The sequence below is a fragment of the Chroicocephalus ridibundus genome, chromosome 15 (genome assembly GCF_963924245.1).
Source record: "Chroicocephalus ridibundus chromosome 15, bChrRid1.1, whole genome shotgun sequence".
Taxonomy (NCBI): domain Eukaryota; kingdom Metazoa; phylum Chordata; class Aves; order Charadriiformes; family Laridae; genus Chroicocephalus; species Chroicocephalus ridibundus.
The window spans coordinates 9,505,794-9,523,185 of record NC_086298.1 but is presented as its reverse complement, the minus strand read 5'-3'; the positions used below and the strand labels follow the sequence as shown (position 1 = coordinate 9,523,185).

At 44.5% G+C, this 17,392-nt stretch overlaps 1 protein-coding gene across 7 annotated transcripts in view; it reads left to right on the top strand.

The window, feature by feature from the left end:
* Positions 1–17,392, top strand: part of DAB2IP (DAB2 interacting protein) — a 202,085-nt gene that overhangs the window by 26,299 nt on the left and 158,394 nt on the right. For 2 of the 7 annotated variants that reach the window (XM_063353372.1, XM_063353367.1), the window contains exon 1: positions 16,257–16,591. The exons of 3 other annotated variants lie outside the window; for them this stretch is intronic. In XM_063353372.1, coding sequence (XP_063209442.1) covers positions 16,450–16,591 — 142 coding nt within the window. In that variant the 5' untranslated portion in view covers positions 16,257–16,449. Of the gene's footprint in view, positions 1–16,251; positions 16,592–17,392 lie in introns of those variants that run through there. 2 more of the 7 variants (XM_063353371.1, XM_063353369.1) reach the window with 2 other exon arrangements.

The window sequence follows — 17,392 nt, the reverse complement described above, 5'->3', positions numbered from 1 at the left end:
GGGTTTGTCTCGGTGTTCTTTGCGCGAGGACATGCAGGGTGCTGCCTGCAGATGATTAGCTGCTGGCAGGGGAAGGGTCCCTCTGGTTTGCCACCCGCCCGGACAGCATCCCAGCCAAGTGAGAGGGGTGTCAGTGAAAATATTTGAATGCTCTTACAGTTTGGAACCAAAGCCCACATGCCTGGTGCAGTTACAGTTATTAAACTATTACGTATTCTCCTGAGACTGCTCAGGAATCACAAGTAATGCTTTAAAAAAAGAATGTTTAGTTGTGAAAAAAAAAAAAAAAAAAAAATTGCCAGGTCTGGTCTCATAAAAACAACCAGCCAATTTTTAAAAAATGTTGGGTTCCACGGTATCTGGAACTCCTACATACCGTAACTTTGTTACATGTAAGATGGTTATGGGGAAATGGGTTTGCTGCAAGGGAATCCCCTGACACTCTTACTTGGAAGATTACCTCTCTGCCGCTGTTCTGTACAGATTCTCCATCAGATTGAGAGTAAAGTCTCTCTTACCTCCTTTAAAAATATCACCAACCAAAGAGAAGACAGCACTTAATTCTTTTTTTTTTTCAAAAGGAAAAGAAAGTCATGTCTTGGGAAGAAGGGAAATCAAATAAAAAATTTAATGCTAGAGAAGAAAGGCAAGAAATGCAGTTGCCATGGAAACCAGAGCATAAGTAGAAACTTTCCAGCAAAGAGGAGAAACTAAAAATGAAAAAGCAGAGTGGAGAGACGTGGCAGATAGCCAGCAGCCTCCACCACCTCCTTTTCTCCTGTAACTTGGTGAGATTTTCTTAGTCATCTTTGCCCCGTTTTGGAGGTGCTCTGAGCATTCCAGGAGCACAGCTGTGCCTGTGGGTCAGTTACTTCGCAAGGGGGAGGTGAATGACAGCACTGCTTGAGATAAGGCGGGCTATGCCAAAACCCACACTCTGGACAATTCAGCTTGGTGCCACTTCCACTGAAGAAGGGGAAAATTGACTGGGAATGGGCGTAAGGTCACAGTGGGTTTGGGAGATAACTTAGAGATAACTTTGGGAGATAACTTGGGAGATAACAAAGCTGCCTCGTCTGACGGTCGCAAAACACTGAGCAAGTCCTTGATTCGGACCCTGTTCAAAGCAAGGCTCTCCGAGTGCATTGCAGCAAGAAGCCACATAACCTTGGTCAGCTTCAGTGCTTCTCTGATCCCTGTTTAGCAGGGAAAACAGATACCCTAAAGCCTGCTCCAAGGGCTGCTGTGACTCGGACAAGGCTGCAGCACCGTAACTCACATCTCTGGTCGTCTGCGCTCATCTTGGAGTCATACACTTGTCATAGGTCTACCTTGGGCACAGGACACGTGTCATATTGGGTTATAAATTGCAGCCGCTGTATTTCTGAAAGCAGAGGCATTTCAGACATTCAGTTCTATCTAGGGCTCTGGGATTGTTTGTTGCTGGCACGTTTGAGTCAGTTGTATGCAGGAAAGTAACACAGTCATTATTAAGGCCACATACGCTTTTAGCACGCCATGGGAAAAAGGAGGTTGGGAAAGCTGGGAAAGTTACCAGGCAGAGCTGTAAAACCTTTTTTTATGGCCAGGAACTGATTCGGGTGAAAGATTTTGAGCGTACCTAGGACTGTGTGCTGTTACAGATGGAAGTAATGAAACCTGTGGTGTTTAGACTTCACTGAGACTAGTCATATTCTTGAAATTAAGCATGCATGGAAGAGTTTTGCTAATTTGACCTCAAACTGCTCAGCATCTTATATAATTGTCTTCTTTTTCATGAACAAAATAGAAAATGCAGTGCAAGTCAAAAAACCCCAGCTTTACCTCTGTGTACATGCAGTCTGGCCAATCTTCACTCAGATACAGCACTGTGAGTTATGAACCTCCTGTCTCTCACTTTATCACTAACAACAATCACGATAAGGCCCCCACAGATTTAAATCTGCTGTTTTTCTATCAACTTTACTGCTGAACTGTACTGTACCTGTCTCACCTGGACTATTTCTTTGCTTTGCATCTGTCTCATTTAAATATTATTCCAAAGCAGAAGGGTTTGTGTTGTTTTTTGTTTTGTTTTGTTTTTTTAAGTTGCAAGTGTTGAAGCCTTGAGTAACTAACTCACTTGGATACTTCACTGGGGTTTCTGACCAAGTATAAAATGGATGTAATTTTTTTTAATGTTCTTTAGCATCTGTGCATGAAAATGACTGTACACAGCAATTGCAGAGTATGACTTTGTATTTATTTTCCTAGGCTATTTTTAATGCCAAAGGCAAAGTTTATTCAGCTAAAATAACAAGTATGAGAGGCCTGGGCATGGTGTTTCAGTTCCTTGCTTCGGGGGGAGAAGAAAAATGTTCTCTAAGCTCTGCAAAAAGGATCTTTACAGAGGAAAACAGATCTGGGGAGGAAACGTAACCACATGCAGATTGGGTTAATGTGGGTTCTGGGGACTGGTTCCCACGGCAAGGGTGGGTTTTTCCCGGGTAAAAACCGCAGGTCCCGCGGCGAGAGCGCAGGGGGCGAGCGGCCGCTTCAGCGGAGCCGGCGCCCTCCCTCCTGCGGGCGGCAGCAGAGCCGTGCGGAGCTGGGGACGGCCCGCGCCGCGCCCCGCACCGCTACCGCGCCCCGCACCGCTACCGCGCCCCCCGCGCCCCGCACCGCTACCGCGTCGCACCGCCGCCGGCCCCACATCGCGCCGGCACCGCACCACCACCGTACCGCACCACCACCGTACCGCACCGGCGACGCATCGCACCGCCACCACACCAGCACCGCACCGGCTCTGCCCAGCCCCGGCCCCTGGCCAGCCCCGCTGCTGCCTTCCCTTGCCTGCACCAAGGGCTTCCAATGGGGAGACAAACACAGTGGAGCACTTCTTAGAGGAAAGCGTGAATGTTCATGTGCTGGGCTAAAGGCATGGTAGTAACCATAGAATCCCAGAATGGTTTGGGTTGGAAGCGACTTTAAAGACCATCTCGTTCCAAACCCCTGCCCTGGGCAGGGACACCTCCCACCAGCCCAGGTTGCTCCAAGCCCCGTCCAACATGGCCTTGAACCCCTCCAGGGATGGGGCAGCCACAGCTTCTCTGGGCAACCTGGGCCAGGGGCTCACCACCCTCAGATTAAAGGATTTCTTCCTGATAGCTCATATAAATCTCCCCTCTTTCAGTTTAAAACCATTCCCCCTTGTCCCATGGCTCCCCTCCCTGACCCAGAGTCCCTCTCCAGCTTTCCTGGAGCCCCTTGAGGGACTGGAAGGGGCTCGAAGGTCTCCCCGGAGCCTTCTCTTCTCCAGGCTGAACCCCCCCAACTCTCTCAGCCAATGAAGGGAATTCACCTGGAAAGACAGCTTTGACCAGATTAAAGATCATATGTTAGACAATTCTCAGGGGTGTTGCCTTGTTATGAAAGAATCTGACGTGACAGAGAAAACTTCCCTGTAAGATGTATTTGAATGCAGGTCTATCTTCAGAACATAACAGTATTCCGTGAGACTTAAAAGTGCTGACACAGCACTCTGTTTCTGGCGTTTTCAGCTGAAAAGGCTTTCTCACGTCTTCCATGTTCTTTTGTGCTCAGTGTACACAATGAATGTTTTGCTTGTGTGCTCAGGACAGGCTGACACCGTTGAAGTTGGTTTTGTTTTGTATGGCTTAATTTGAAACTATCATCTAATTTCTGTTGGAATAGTCAAAGTATTGATGGACTCTGAGGGCTTATTTGTTACTTAGGAATGCTCAGAAAAGTTGAGACGAATAGAAGCGTACTCTTAATGTATGCAAAGTAAAGCGTAGACACCGTTGGCAAAATCTTCACAATACCCTGTATTATGTTGATTTATACGCAGCTATGTGTGTTATGATATGAAGCCTATGAGTGACATGACCTGAACAAAAGAGCGCTCCAGTTGCTGCCAAGATTAGATTCCAGATGACTCTGACTGTAACAAGATGCCTTCCGTGTAGTATTACCACATACTGCGTAAAGGTAACCATAGGCTGCTTCATGGAATTGCAAAGAATGAGCATTTGGGGAAATTCCTATTCCTGATGTCTGTTTTCAGCATTGCTGCTAAGTATTTTACCACTTCAGATTTGTCAGCGTTTGCCAGACTGTCTTGTTTAGATGTAGATCTGGAGGAAATCCGTACCTCTGACCCTAATGAGTTCTGTTAGGAGCAAAAGCGCCTTTGTATAATGAGCTAAACAGGACCCTCCAAAATGCCTTCAGTTCAAGGAGTTCTGGAGTCTGTTGCATTTAGCCTAATACAGTGAGTGTGGGGTTCCTGAGCTCTGTGAGACGCCGAAGAAAGGAGAATCTGGCCTTTTCCGAGGCTGATTTACTGTCTGTCTCTCAACTGCCAAGACAAATACGATGTCTGTAAATGTTCTCTACCCAGCTTAGGATCATAGGGGTTTTGCATTTTAGCCTTGGCCAACAAGAATCCCTTGATACTGGTGACTCTGCATGCTCAGGAGCTTCCTCAGCCCAGTATGAAGCAGGCGGCTCAGCCCAGGCCCCAGGCCTGCCAGACTGCTTCCTTTGGGGCATCACTGCTGCCCGGGCTCTGGTAGTGCTGGTATAATCTGTTCCAGAGGGTTTCAAAGCTCAGAGTTTCAGAAACAGTAAGGTGTTTTTTTCAGCTAATGTCCTGACCTGAGAGGTCCTGCTATCAGAATATTAATCTCAAGATCTTCCTCAAACATCTCTTTTGTTGGGGGTTGGAACGGAACTTCAGGATGCAAAATGTGTTCTTCCCTGATTCTGCTCTGATCTCCTGCCCGGCACCTTCCACTGGCACCATCTATTGCTCTCCCTTGTCATCCCATCAACCTTAACAGTCTTTAAGTAGTCTATAGGCTCAGGATGATGGTTACCATATTGTTCCTCCTCCCTCTGCAAACTGCTCATGGAAGAAAAGATGGGAAAGCATTGGAAATTACTTGCTCATACATAGTTCATAGTCCAATTTTGAAACCATCTCCTGCTTGTATCGTTTGCCGAGTCCCTCACACCAATAACCTTCCCAGTTACCTGCCCTGTCCACCTCTTGTGAGCAACCTGTGTCTCGGGAGTTACCCTTACAATTTCAGAGAGATCTTATCTGTCCCCTTGGGCATCGAAGCCAGATACAGTGGTACCAATGCCGAGAATGGGCTGCAGATAGGAAGATCAGTGTCCCTACTAAATTGTTATGTTGCTATTTTTTCTCATCAAGGGGAATTCCCGTCTTCCCTTTCAGAAGAGCCTGTTAAACTCGGCCAGTACCAAACTCCCAGCAAATGTCCTTTAAGAGTTTCAGATTTCAGCCCCGTGGCCCCCGACTGTATGTTCTTTTAATATGTTCACAACTCCTCTGGGAGAGCTAAGCCAGGAATAACCGACACTTTCTCAAGCCAGGCCTCCTGCTTTAAGGCCTGTGTTGCTTTTCCTGCCGTGTAGGTACTCGCTCATCTCCCCAGCTCACGCTTCCTCATGCCTTCGCGTTGCCCGTGCTGAAATGAGGTGCTGTCGGGCGTCTGCGAGGAGACTGCTGCATCCACGGCTTGCGATTTTGCTGGCTGAAGGAGGACAAAGGACCCTTAACATTTCTCTACAGTCGCCTCCTGGCTTGGCATACTGTTCATTTCAATAATAAAGTGTTTCCTTTCATTCTCAAACAGCCAGGCCCCTGCCAGAGCCATAATTGTTCACAGATGACTCATTTTGGCTGCAGGATCAAAACGAGGGAAAAGTGCTGTTTGCAGAGTCTTTGAAACGTACAAGATGGGAAGAGATGTTCACGCTTGATATTTGTACCATATGTTGTTTCTAAATTCTATTATAGAGCCTTTACATTTCAAAAGAGATTCTAGTCTTGTCCTGGGGATGATTTAGAAAGAAAAAGATAAGTAGGGTTTGGAGTGAGACGGGGATTAGCAAAGACTGACTAGGTGGTTTCAGCTGCGAGGCAGCAGCCTGCACCACGGCACGGCTGACGGGGCCCTTTCTGCTGTGACACACACGTCTACGCGCGGCTTAGGCGCTGCAGGCCCGGTGGTGACTTTCATCAAAGTCACACTGAACTTTTCATTCTTTCTAGAATTTGTTTTGAAATCTTGCATTGTTTGAGTTGTGGCAGGTGTTTGCCTTTTCTTCTCTGTAATGAAAATCTATTGGCTGTACGTAGAGTGCTTCTAATGAACAATCAGAGGTATTGATCAGTTCTTTTCTCTGTTTGGGTGTTAGTTCTCTTTTTAATGTTTACTTCAGAAGTACCTGTTGTGAGGTTCAGCACAGAGGTCAAGAACAAAGTTCTATTTTAGGGTGGAGAACAAGGAAATGATATGATGTTCAAGGCACAGATTGCTGTTCATGAGCAAGCTCTGTCAAGTGGGAGCTGTTATTTGTGTCTCCTAGGAGGAGTGTTTTAAATAAAACACCAAACAGGCATCAGAAAACTTTGCCTTCTTTGCATTAGTGTACCATTTTGACTAATGGACTGTGCAAACCCTGCAAACCAGATCATCCAAGACTGCTGCCACATGGATGTAGCAGGACCATGAAGACAAGCTGTCATTGCATAGCCCTTCGCAGGTGCTTGAAGGAGTTAGACTTGCTAACCCACTAAAAGAGAGTGTATTAGAGGAGTAAAGGATATAAATTCAGTAGGAAGAGTTTTTACTGTAGCTTTTCCCCTCTAAAAATATAATGGGCATATTAGTGGAATAGGTATATATAGATGAGATAGTTACTCTTGGAAGATCTGTGTGAATAATAGGAAGATAAGCAGAAAAGATTCTATTTGAACTGATACTGCAATAGAAGAGCATTACGTCATCGTTTGGCAGGAATAACTGTGTGCCTTGCTACATGTTTTCTAACTTTTTTATTCATAGTGTCATTTATCAGATTATCAGCCAGTTCTCTGCACGGGCCTCGCAAGGTCATGGAGGTAAAGACATCATCCTGGCAGTGGGATGATTTACAGGGGCAGGTCGTGACTCGGTAGAGCTTGGGGACTGGAGATAGTTCTTTTCACTGAGGTTCCATGCTTAAAAACGTCCCGTCCCTGGTATTGCTCTTAATTTGTTTTTCATATTTCTGTTATTTTAAGGAGGGTCTTCACTTTTTGCAATCAGCTGAACTTGGACAATAACTTCTCCCAGACCAGCACTGTGTTGTTGTGCCAGAAGGAAGAACGTAAATTAAAATAAACCACCCTCACAATGGTATTTAAAAATTGATTGCAGGATTTCCAGTTGGTTTTGTAAACCGGTCTTTAAAAACAATAGCTACATTTTCATTTTTTAACTTGCTCACAGGGTATTCTTTTAAAATAGATGTGTTTTCTGTGATACACTGTCATGTAAGCCTGATAAGGAAGATGGCTAAAGAACATACTTGCCAAAATGTTCCTTGGAAGAGCAATCTGATGCCAAAAAGCAAGTAAAACAAGCAACTATATCTGTAGTGTAGTTTGCAAATTACGTGGCAAGGAAAGGAAGAAAATAATCTGTCACATGAAAAATGAAGTTTGGATTGTGTGTATATAAATCAGCGATTTGTTATATGAGTGTAAGATCATTATCAGGCATTTAAACACGAATTGGAAGTGTCTCATCTATTAATTAACCGGGAAGTAAGTTTTACATAGCATGTGTAATCAAGTTAATCTTTCATTTCACGTGTCAACATAGATGCTGCTTTCAATGTGATGTTATCATGAGATTAAACACCCCAAGTGTTGATTCATACTCTGTGTAAATCTCATGTGTCCTTACGCTGCACTTTGGAACCAGCTGCGCATGGGGAGGGGAGCGGGAGCGTGTCTGCTTCCCTTGGAGCACACTGGCTTCCTCGGGTTAGTTTTGTGTTGTTTGTGCACAAAGTGAGTTACTCTCTAACACCTGGAAAACCCTTTTCTTCTCCTCACCTTGAGTTAAAGCAGACGAGGCTTCCATGCAAGCAAGGGAGTGATGCCCTGCAGCAACTTTCAGAAAGGCTGATCTGACCTTTTTTTCTTTCCTGACCTTTTAGCACACCGCATTGGAAAGCCATTATATTAGAACACACAATAAATAGCTGGGACTTCTGCTAATAATAACTAATAAATTTGTCATAGGAAGCCAGCGATGCCAAACTTTTATCAACTTGTTCCCTGAAGCAACACAACAGCAAGTTTACTACTGAAATACAAAGTAAAAATATTTTTAGACGTTAATTTATTTTGCTATATGTGTATTTTGATCAAGGTGAATGCCAAGTATGTAGTTTATGACAATAATTTATTATTATATCTAATAATTAGGTTCTTACCCTAAAGGTGATGATTTTCTTTAACTTAAATTTGCAGATAGGAAAGTCAAGATGAGCATCTAATCCGTGTCTGCATAGGTAGGGAGCAGCATGTGAACATTGATAACTGGGAATAATAACTGAATGTCAGAGTTCCACACAGAAGCTGTTCATTAGACGTTAGACTTCCCTCTTTATTTCTGAAATTCTGTTCTTTCTTCCTCAATGGTGCCGAGGAGCCTGTTAGCTCCTACTTTCTGCAAGACTGGCAGTACTTGTCTGTGACAGCTTGTCTCCTACGTTACCTTTTGCAATGTTTAAGTCTTCTTTGATCACAAAAATTCATCATCTCGGCTCCCTTTCCCACCAAAGGTTGGACCAGGTGATCTTTCGAGATCCCTTCCAGCCTGGGCTGTTCTCTGATTCCGTCTATGATTCCTGTACCAAACAAGCTGCGTGTCTGCTATTTACCGTGAATAACAGAGACTGCATCTGGTCAGGGTGGATAGATGTCTTCGGAAAGACTAAGTGACCGAATTTGGAAGGTGCAAACTTTGGGATGCTGTGGTTGGTTTGATCCCTGGGAAGTGTGGGGCCATCCACCTGTAAGCTCTCTGGGAGCCTTCCCCAAGTTCCACTTCGAAGCTGTCTTAGAACACATTGACTTTTCAGTCAGTTCTCCTCCAACTGTCTTTTTAGTCTCACCCATGGAGCACATATCGAGTCCTCATCACTCACAGGAAACCTTCCGCACCTGCACAACAGCGCAAAATTGGAGACAAGGCAGCTCACAGAGCCAACGTGCTTCTGGAAAGCAAGATAGAGGGGCTGTTCAAAAGGTGGTTAAAAGAACCCAAGATAAGGACATTTTATTTTTAAAATAAAATAAACAACAGCTTTCCTATGCTGTGATGTTTTAGTAATATGTTTCATTTTTTCCCCTCAAGTTTTCAACGAGAGATTTGCAGGATCTTGAATATCTTCCAGTTTATTTTTTCACAGTAAATAAGCCAATTTTCCCAATTTTACTATACTAGAAAAGTGGTAGGGACTAATGTGCTTTTATTTCCAACTGAAAAAAAACAAATCATGACAAAACTTTTTTTTTTTCTGAATATTTCATTTGAACAAAAAGGCTATTTTAAAAATAGTCATAATGGTAAAAAAAAAAAGCAGGAGGAGAAAAATTGCACTACCGTGTGGGCAGTGTCATGGTTAATAGTAGTACGAATCTGGGAAAAAATTCCCATCATTGTGTATTATTGTAAATAAAAGATTTCCAAACAGTTGTATTACAAGACTGCAGTGAATCATCTCTGGGCAATCCAGACAACTCTCTTCATGCTCTCATTGACAAAAATCTCTGGAGGCTGGAGCGCTGTGGCGCCGGCACGTTCGGTGTGTCGGGCACAGCTCCTCCTGCGCCGGCCGGGAACTAGCGCCAGGGCCGTCTGTCCGGGGGAGTTGTTTATGGCGGGATCCTTCTGCTCAAAGGAGACGTGTTTGGTTTAGCCTGGCCGGCTGGGCAAGCCCTGCAGACGGCAGAGTTAGCTCAGGTGTACGCGGAGAAAGAGTAAAAGAGGGTGAATGAACACATTGACGCTGGTGTGAGCTGAGTTCACAGAGGGCCCCACGGGTCATCTTACAGAGGTCAGCGCAGAGAACCGCTTTGATTTGGTCTTGGAGAAGGAAATGGGAGATCTTTGGAAACCCAGAGCTGAAGTTACTCCGTTAATCACTCAATGGATCATTGTTAACATTTCATTTTAGTAATAAGGGTTTTTGTAAAGAATAATCAGGCTTAGACAAATATTTCCTCCCGGCAGCTACTACTCATGGCAGACGCATGATGCGAGGAAGTGTTGTGTAGTTCCCATTTATGTATGAGGAGCTTTGTTGGATGTGGGGGTTTTTACAAGGTTTTTCTTTTTGGTATGGGAATTTTTGCTATACAATGGGGATTTTACACTCCTGTTTGTTTTTCCCCTGGGTCGTCGAAAGCAGCAGGCTGTTTTGAGGCACAGGATGTTTGATTCTGGTAAAAGTTTCTTCTCAATTTGTGTTGGACTGCATGTGTTTAATTACTTCATTAGGTCTATGGAAATCATAGCACGTATTTTAAGATAGATTTCAACTCTAAATTTTATTAGCATCATTACCAGTCAGGTTATAAACCAAGTTATCTAAGCAGAGTATTCTTTATCATGGGGAATACATATCAATAAATTTAGAGTAAGTTAACTGATTTTATTCTGGTCTCCCACAGCTAGTTGAAAGCTGATTTGAAAAAGCTGATGTCCTTTAGCTCTATTGTTCTACCGGGAAGTGGTCAGGAAGCGTGTTCTGCTCTGAGGTCAGTCTGTGCTTCTCCCCTGTTCCCTTCCAGTGCTGAGTTCGTTGCGTGGCACAGGAAACGTCTCCGATCGGGTTCTCAGCCACCCCGACTCTCCTCGGCATTACCGTAACCTGCCCAGGGACTGATGGCCCTTCCTACGGGAATCACCCCATGTTTTTCACAAGGCACCACACGTCCTTCCAGCACAATGGATAACGTGTTTGGCGACCTCCTGTTTGCCTGTTCCACGCAGGTTTGGAGCCGGTACGTCGTACTGTATTCCCGCTGTCAAGAAGCTGCCCACTGCATGCAGAAATCAAATGCGGTCCAAAACTCAGCTTGTTGATAGATTTGTTGGGAATTAGAGGTAGAATTCCTAGGCTCTATTTTTATTTCTCTTCCTTCCTTTTTTTGTGTGTTATATTTGACAAAGTCTCTTTGTTCACACTTTTAAAACATATATCAATGATACATTCTTAAAATGAGGACGTTATTTATTAGAAGCCAAATAACTGACTTTCCTGCTTAACACCGGACACTTTCCTTTGAACTTTTTTTTAACCGGAGTGAAAAAGAGGAAGCTTGTATGTTTTAAGTACATTAAAAAGCTGAACAAGTATTTACAAAAGCATCTATGCTCTGTTGGATGAAAGACACTGTAGAAAAAAAAGATATTATTATGCTTAATACTTATTCATCACGAGGGGATTGTCTTGAGAGAGCGAGGAACTCCATTAATTCTGTGGGCAAGGACTAAGGGATGCGGGGTGTACGCCCGGCTCTGCCCCCGCCTTCCCATGTGAGGTGTATAAACCACTCGGGGCTTCACCTCTCCGCTCAGGAGCTGGGCACGGCAATTATTACGCTTGCGGTGTGTGCAATAGCGTGTGCGTTCAGTGAGATCCTAAGTGCTGTGGGCAAAGACTCATCTCTTAATTGGTGGCGTATGCAGATCCCAAAACAATGTGACATTGATCTTTTTTTTGCATCTAAATGTATCATAAACATAATGACAGTAAACAAAAGTAATAATCTGTAGGTAGGGAACACTAATGCTAAAAGAATTCATGTCCTGATTTGACTTCCGTAAGACTTCCTGAACGCTTGTTTAGTATTACATTATTCAGACGCACATTCTTCCTCTTGCCTGTTTTGTATGGCACTGCTTTTTCTATTCATTAATATCTTAAAATATCTGTATTATGTGTGATGACTGCTTTCCACTTACATTTGGATTTCATTACCGTACAGACAGCAAGAGTATTTCATAGCTATGGCACCATTCAATAAATGGAGAGCAGTGAATTCTGTGCTTAAATTTAATATAAATGTTTATTTATCATTTTGAACCCAAATCTGCGTACCACTTTGTTGCAAGGCTATCAAAAAGCTGCTACATTCCACCTAAGGTGGTAAGGAAATTAATTTGTCTGTGCGTAGTCTTAAAATAATCATTGTTTTCCATTAAAATATTAAAAAGAAGTAGTTTACTTTTAATTGGCTCTATGAAACTTTCCTTTTAAGGTTTTCAAACAAATATGTCACTGGTGGGTTTGGGTACAGCTGAACTGAAAGTTAAGCTGTCCTTGCACAGAGGAAATTACCTTCCTCCCTGGCTCTGCAGATGAGCTTATGTATCCCTGGTAGCCTTGAGGCAATAAGCCTGGAAATCTTCCAGCCTCATCCTGTGCCGAACTGAAGACGGCAATGGACTTGTAAGCAAATTCGAGCAGGCACATCTTGAGAGTGTCTGGGATCAGTGACAGGAACACTGTTATATTTCTCTTATGTTTTAAAAGGCTGATATTTTGTAGAGATTATTCCCTTTTGCCTCCGACTGTGAAAGGAATACGATCATTCCTCAGAGGCAGAGTAGTTACCTGTGACAGGGAAATCTGGGTTGCAATCTGATTTTTTTCAGCTTCTCCGTGATCTGTCTGCAGTTCATTGACCCAATGCAAATTAGAAATTAAGCTGGTATCCACCACTCCTCTCCCTGCTGGGCAAGGCAAAACCTTTTCTTGTTTGTTTGTTTGAGCTTTTGAAAACCTCAGTTCAGTTCTTTGTGAAAAAAACACGGGAAACTGAAATGAAATTACTATAGTCTTCCAGAAGGTAGCCTAAATTCAGAGGCCATTAGTTACATGTGTGGACAAATCAGTGTATCCTCATGCCTGTACCAGTAGAGCTTTTGGGCCCTACTGACAGAGCATGGAAACTTTCACTTTCAGAAGAAGGAATTCAGGTTCCTTGCCATAAAATCAGAGGGAGTGAAGAGGAATGGTTGTTTCCCTCTGAAGCCCTTTGGGAAAGCAAGAGGTTTACTGGTAGGGGCTGCCTTGGGAACGTGCATTCTGAAGTGCAGTCGTTACTTTCCCAGCACAAAGCAATAAACAAAGGATAAAAAAGGGAAGCGTGAGCCGCCGGGGAGGCACGGCTGCTGCGGGGCTGAGCGAGGCCTTGGGCAGCAGCCTGCGCCTTTTGATGGCAAAGCAAACAAGCCAGCGTTTGTGTAGCTCTCCATCCCAGAACTTATTTTGGTGCTAATTTAAAATTTATCCACATGCCGTTAGTTTGGATAAAGGGGTGAGATAAATCCAGTTTTAAGAAGGCCGAATGGCAGGGGAACAGGAGTGGGTGACAGGGGACGCTGTGGGCGCTCTAATTTTCCTGTAACGTGTATCGAACTGGATATTTTACCAAGATGTTACAGCCCGGTAGATATTTAATTTCATGGGTTAGGTTTGTGTTCGGTGTTGGGGAGGACGAGTTAACACCCCAAAAACCTCGGCTCTGTTTGGCTCCATTTGCTGCTCTCACGGCGAGGTTCAGCAGAGCCTGTGACTGAACTCGTCCTTCTGCTCTTCGGAGGGAACAGCCAGACTGAGATGTGATATTGGAGAGAGAGAGATTTTAATGTTGTCAGCTTTCCTCCAGAGCACTTAATATATCTAACGTTTGCAAGTGATAGATTCTGCTATACACAAAAGAGTGTTTGTATCAGGATGTGGCTTTCAAAAAGAAAAAAAAAAAAAGAAAAGAAAGAAAAAAAAAAAAGAGCAGTGCTGGATTAATTGGAAAGGTCCAGACCAGTCACATTCCCTCCCAGATGGGTCATTCATTTTGTTGCCTGCTGCTATGTAGCATCTGAACTCAAAGCCTTCAAAAACGTTGTTGAAGTGAGAGAGACAGAGGCAAGCTGGCGGAACCTGAACAAAACTCCCGGCCATTTATGCTTTTATAGTAAGGCTGCTTTCTCTTGCCATGATAGTTTATAGTCCCTCATCAACTTCTCCTGCTTTCTGGTCACCTGTATGAACGTTTCGGAAGGTACTAGGTTGATTAAAAATAAAATTCCCTAAACATGGAACAGATGCTTAAGCAGACGTGGGTGAATGCGCAGTGACTCCAGCCCGTCCTCCCGCACCTCCTGATGGTTCCCACCTGCCCACAGAGGTTGGGGATCACCAGCCCCGGCTCTCCCCCATCCCAGCTGCTTTGAGGATGAGTCACCTGCCTCCAATTAAGCAAAACCAACCCACGTGAACCTTCCCCTTTTGGATTGTCTGAATTTGGGTGAGCTTTTAAATGGTTTTGTTTAAACTTTCATTTCCATCCGTGGCTTTTTTTGCTGTGGGGAATGACAAAAGGGAAAAAAAAATGGGTAGCCTGTTTTAAAGGCACTTCTAATGATAAAAGCATAATAGTAAAAAGATTCTCTTAAGAGCTATGAACTCAGTTATTAGGACACAAAAATGCAGAGAGGCACCTGAATGTTTGGCTCCTTGTCTATAGCAAATCTTTAACTAAACCTCAGTATTTTCAGACTTTCCCATCACCGTCTTCTAGACGTTCTCAGCTCTGTTTGTGAATTGCATCACCTGCACAGGACGAGTCTCTAGTTATCTGGAAAATGGTTTGGGTTGTTCCTGTATTTTTTTGTTTGGTTGGTTTCTAATCTACCCAAATATGAAAAAAACCCCAGACATTATTCTGGAGAAGAAGAAGAGGGCAGATGTGTAGTAACTGAAGCCTCTTCCTTTTTGCCGGGATCCGCTGTGGGGTTTGGTGAGGGATGGTGCGTGGGGTGGGAGCGCAGAGGAATGTCCCAGTGCAGCATTCCCCCCCCCCCCCCCCCCCCCCCCCCCCCCCCCCCCCGCCCCAGTCTCTGGGTCCAGCTGGGATCTGCCTCCTTGACCTGAACTTGTCATTGCCCCCTTGATTGGCCCGTTCCTGCTGCTGAGAGCTGCCCCGAATTCCTTCCGTCCCGCCTCAAAACCAGGCATGGACTTCCTTCAAGATCAAGACTTGTTTTTTCCTCCTGGAAGGGCCTTTCTCAGCTGATAAACCTCATGGTTTTACTACTCATGTAAATAAGAAAATACAGATTTTGTAGAATTCTGACATTTTCCATGATTGCACCAGTTTATGAAATCCTAAGATTGAGGTGGAAGGTTGCTGGTGGAAGGGACTTCTGTCGTGGCGGGTAAGTCTGATAGCTTCTGCCTCTGGTAATGGAAGGTACAACACAGTATAATCCGGGGAAGTTTTCAAACTTCTGAAGAACCTCCTGATAACGGGGGAACCCAGCTCGTCCCCAGCCAAGCCCATCCAGCCCTGCAGCTTCACAAAGATAAATTTGCACTGATAATGCGAATGTCTGATAAAAATGACAAAACTAGGACACAATGCGGAGAGGTATGGTGCAAATGTCCTTTTGCAGTTCATCTTGCTCCAATGAGATTTTTTGATTATCTGCCAACTTGTGAGAAGAAGCGGCAGCGCGTTAAGTTCTTGCCCACTATTCTGGTTTTCTGAAATGTTGTCTATGGCTCTTCCTTCAGAGCGGTTTCTGTGCCGGGAAGGGAAGGAGCTTAGATGAAGGATTCTGAACAATTCACTTCTGCCCGCTTTAAACTGTAAATGTGGATGGAAATTTTTTATCTGGTTAGTCTATTTTTTTTTTCTTCTCTTTTCTTTTTCTCCATGGCTTAAAGTGTTAATTCTGCCCATTGAAACGTAATTTTATTGAGCAATATGAGCCGGAGGCGGAATCTTCGCTGCCATCAGAACCCAAATGGTAAATAGGCTCTTTCTCTAATTTGTGGGATGTGCTATAACTCAGTTTGAATGTTGAAAGGAAATGGGCCTCCAGGGGAGTCTGGAGCTCTGTTCATTCAACTTCTAATTAAAGTTTTCCCCTCTCAAGTTTCACTTTATTTTCCGGGGCTTTTGCTCCATGATGATTATTAACATGTGTCCCATGGCCAGGAAATCATTATACCCTTCCCCACCCCGGTCTTTCGCAGATCCCTCCTGCTGCAGCCCCGAAACTTCATCTCCGCGATGATCTGATGGCCGGGGCAGGTAGAGACTAGCTGGCCCCTAAGGCTACCAGCCGCTTTCAGGCAGCGAGCTGTTGATTTTTTCCAGTCCCGTTGGATCAGATGTTGCTGTCCGGCAGCGAGGATCCAGTCCAGGATTTCTTCCAGCCTATTCTTCACTGCTCAGAGCCCAGGCCAACTCTGGCTTCCTATTCCAACTCCAGCAGGCTTATCTTTTTGGGGGCAGGAATTGTTAGTACAGTTTATCTTGCTCGCTGCAAGTCCTCCCACAGCTGAGACATGTACTGCGGTGCCGCCTGCTTTTTTTTCCTCTCTCTCTCTTTTTTATGTTTTCTTCTCGTTGTTTTTCTTTTTAAATGTGTAAAGTGAAGAGTTCCTCTTCCCCCCTCTCCCTTTTCCACTCCAAAGAACCAACCTCCAGTTAATTAAACTGCTGGAACTGTTGCTACTTTGCCAGAGGGGAGAGTGAACCTGTGCCTGCATGTGTGTATGTGTAAAATAGATACAAAAATGTCAATGAACAGCAGGAAAAGCTCCGGGAGACCGTCTTACTACTATCGACTGCTCCGGAGGTCACGACTTCAGAGACAGCGAAGCAGATCCCGCAGCCGGAACAGGCCGCTTAGTAGGGGTAATTGCAACACCCGTTCTCTTTAATTGCCAGTGCAAAGGCACCCGCGCTGTTGCTTACAGGTAGCTTTGTTATGAGCAGTGGGAGTCTGTGTAAGTGTACCTGCGGCCTCTGCGGCGCGTGTCCAGCGGTACCGCAGGTCAGTAGCTGGTGCAGGGCTGCAGAGTGGGGAGGGAGAGGTGCTGGGTGTCCAGAGCCTGGCTGGGGAGCCAGGCTGGGGGGCTCTTCCGTACAGGGGCTTTAACACCTCGTGTAACTCTAACTAACCCAGCCTTTACAGTGCTCCACGGCTCAGTTTTTTTCCATTTGTATAATTAACTCCTTTTTTTAGCTAACTGAGATGTTTGGAGGCCTAATTGGTGATTGTAGAGATTTGAAAATCCTTGATTAAGAGATGGTATCTATGTGCAAAGATGGATCGCTAGAAGTTCTTGTTCTTCATGAGCTGAGTATCACCAGGGGCTCTGAAATTACAAAGCTGAGTACAGTTTTAGGGGTAGGATTTTCAAAAGAGCCTAAAGATTGTGCTCCCGAGGCACTGCAGAAACCTGTGGGACTTGTATTCCCAAATCACTTTGCGCTTTTAAAAATCGTGCTCTAAAAGGGCCTATTTGTCCTCATCAGCAGGAGTTACGTCCACAGAGTAATGTTTCTTTAGGGCATACTCACTCATGCAGCCCATCTATTCTACTTGAGGCAGCTACTGACCCAGTTGCATTTTTAAAATAAGCTATTCTGGATTTCTCTTCTAGTGTGAAATAAATGTTTATAGATGCTTATACCTATCATTAAAGCAGTCAA